At 43.1% G+C, this 325-nt stretch overlaps 1 protein-coding gene across 1 annotated transcript in view; it reads left to right on the top strand.

The window, feature by feature from the left end:
* Window positions 1-48: 48 nt before the first annotated feature.
* CSUI_010430 (serine threonine-protein phosphatase 4 catalytic subunit) overlaps window positions 49-325 on the top strand; it is a gene marked incomplete at its 5' end in the record, with an annotated part of 3260 nt that continues 2983 nt past the window's right edge. Inside the window, one exon of the mRNA XM_068070534.1 lies at window positions 49-266. Coding sequence (XP_067917491.1) covers window positions 51-266 — 216 coding nt within the window. The remainder of the gene's footprint in view (window positions 267-325) is intronic.

Here is a 325-nt window from a genome sequence, read left to right as displayed (position 1 = left end):
TTTCCCTTTTGCCTATGGTTTAGTTTTCTTGTTTTCTTCTGTGTGTTTAGATTTGCGGCGATATTCATGGTCAGTTTTATGATTTGCTGGAGTTGTTTCGAGTGGGGAATTTCTTGCCGGAGACGAGCTATCTCTTTCTTGGAGATTTCGTAGACCGCGGATACTTTTCTGTGGAGACTTTTCTCTTTCTCCTCGCTCTGAAAGTTCGCTATCCTGACCGCATCACACTTATCAGGGGCAACCACGAGTCGAGGCAAATCACGCAGGTCAGACACACACCAGTCTTTCTTTCATTCTTTCTCACTCTTTCTTTCTTTATTTTCAA

This window comes from Cystoisospora suis (genome assembly GCF_002600585.1).
Source record: "Cystoisospora suis strain Wien I chromosome Unknown contig_7399, whole genome shotgun sequence".
NCBI lineage: Eukaryota > Apicomplexa > Conoidasida > Eucoccidiorida > Sarcocystidae > Cystoisospora > Cystoisospora suis.
The sequence above is the reverse complement of the archived record's forward strand: the minus strand, read 5'-3'. Positions and strand labels throughout refer to the sequence as shown.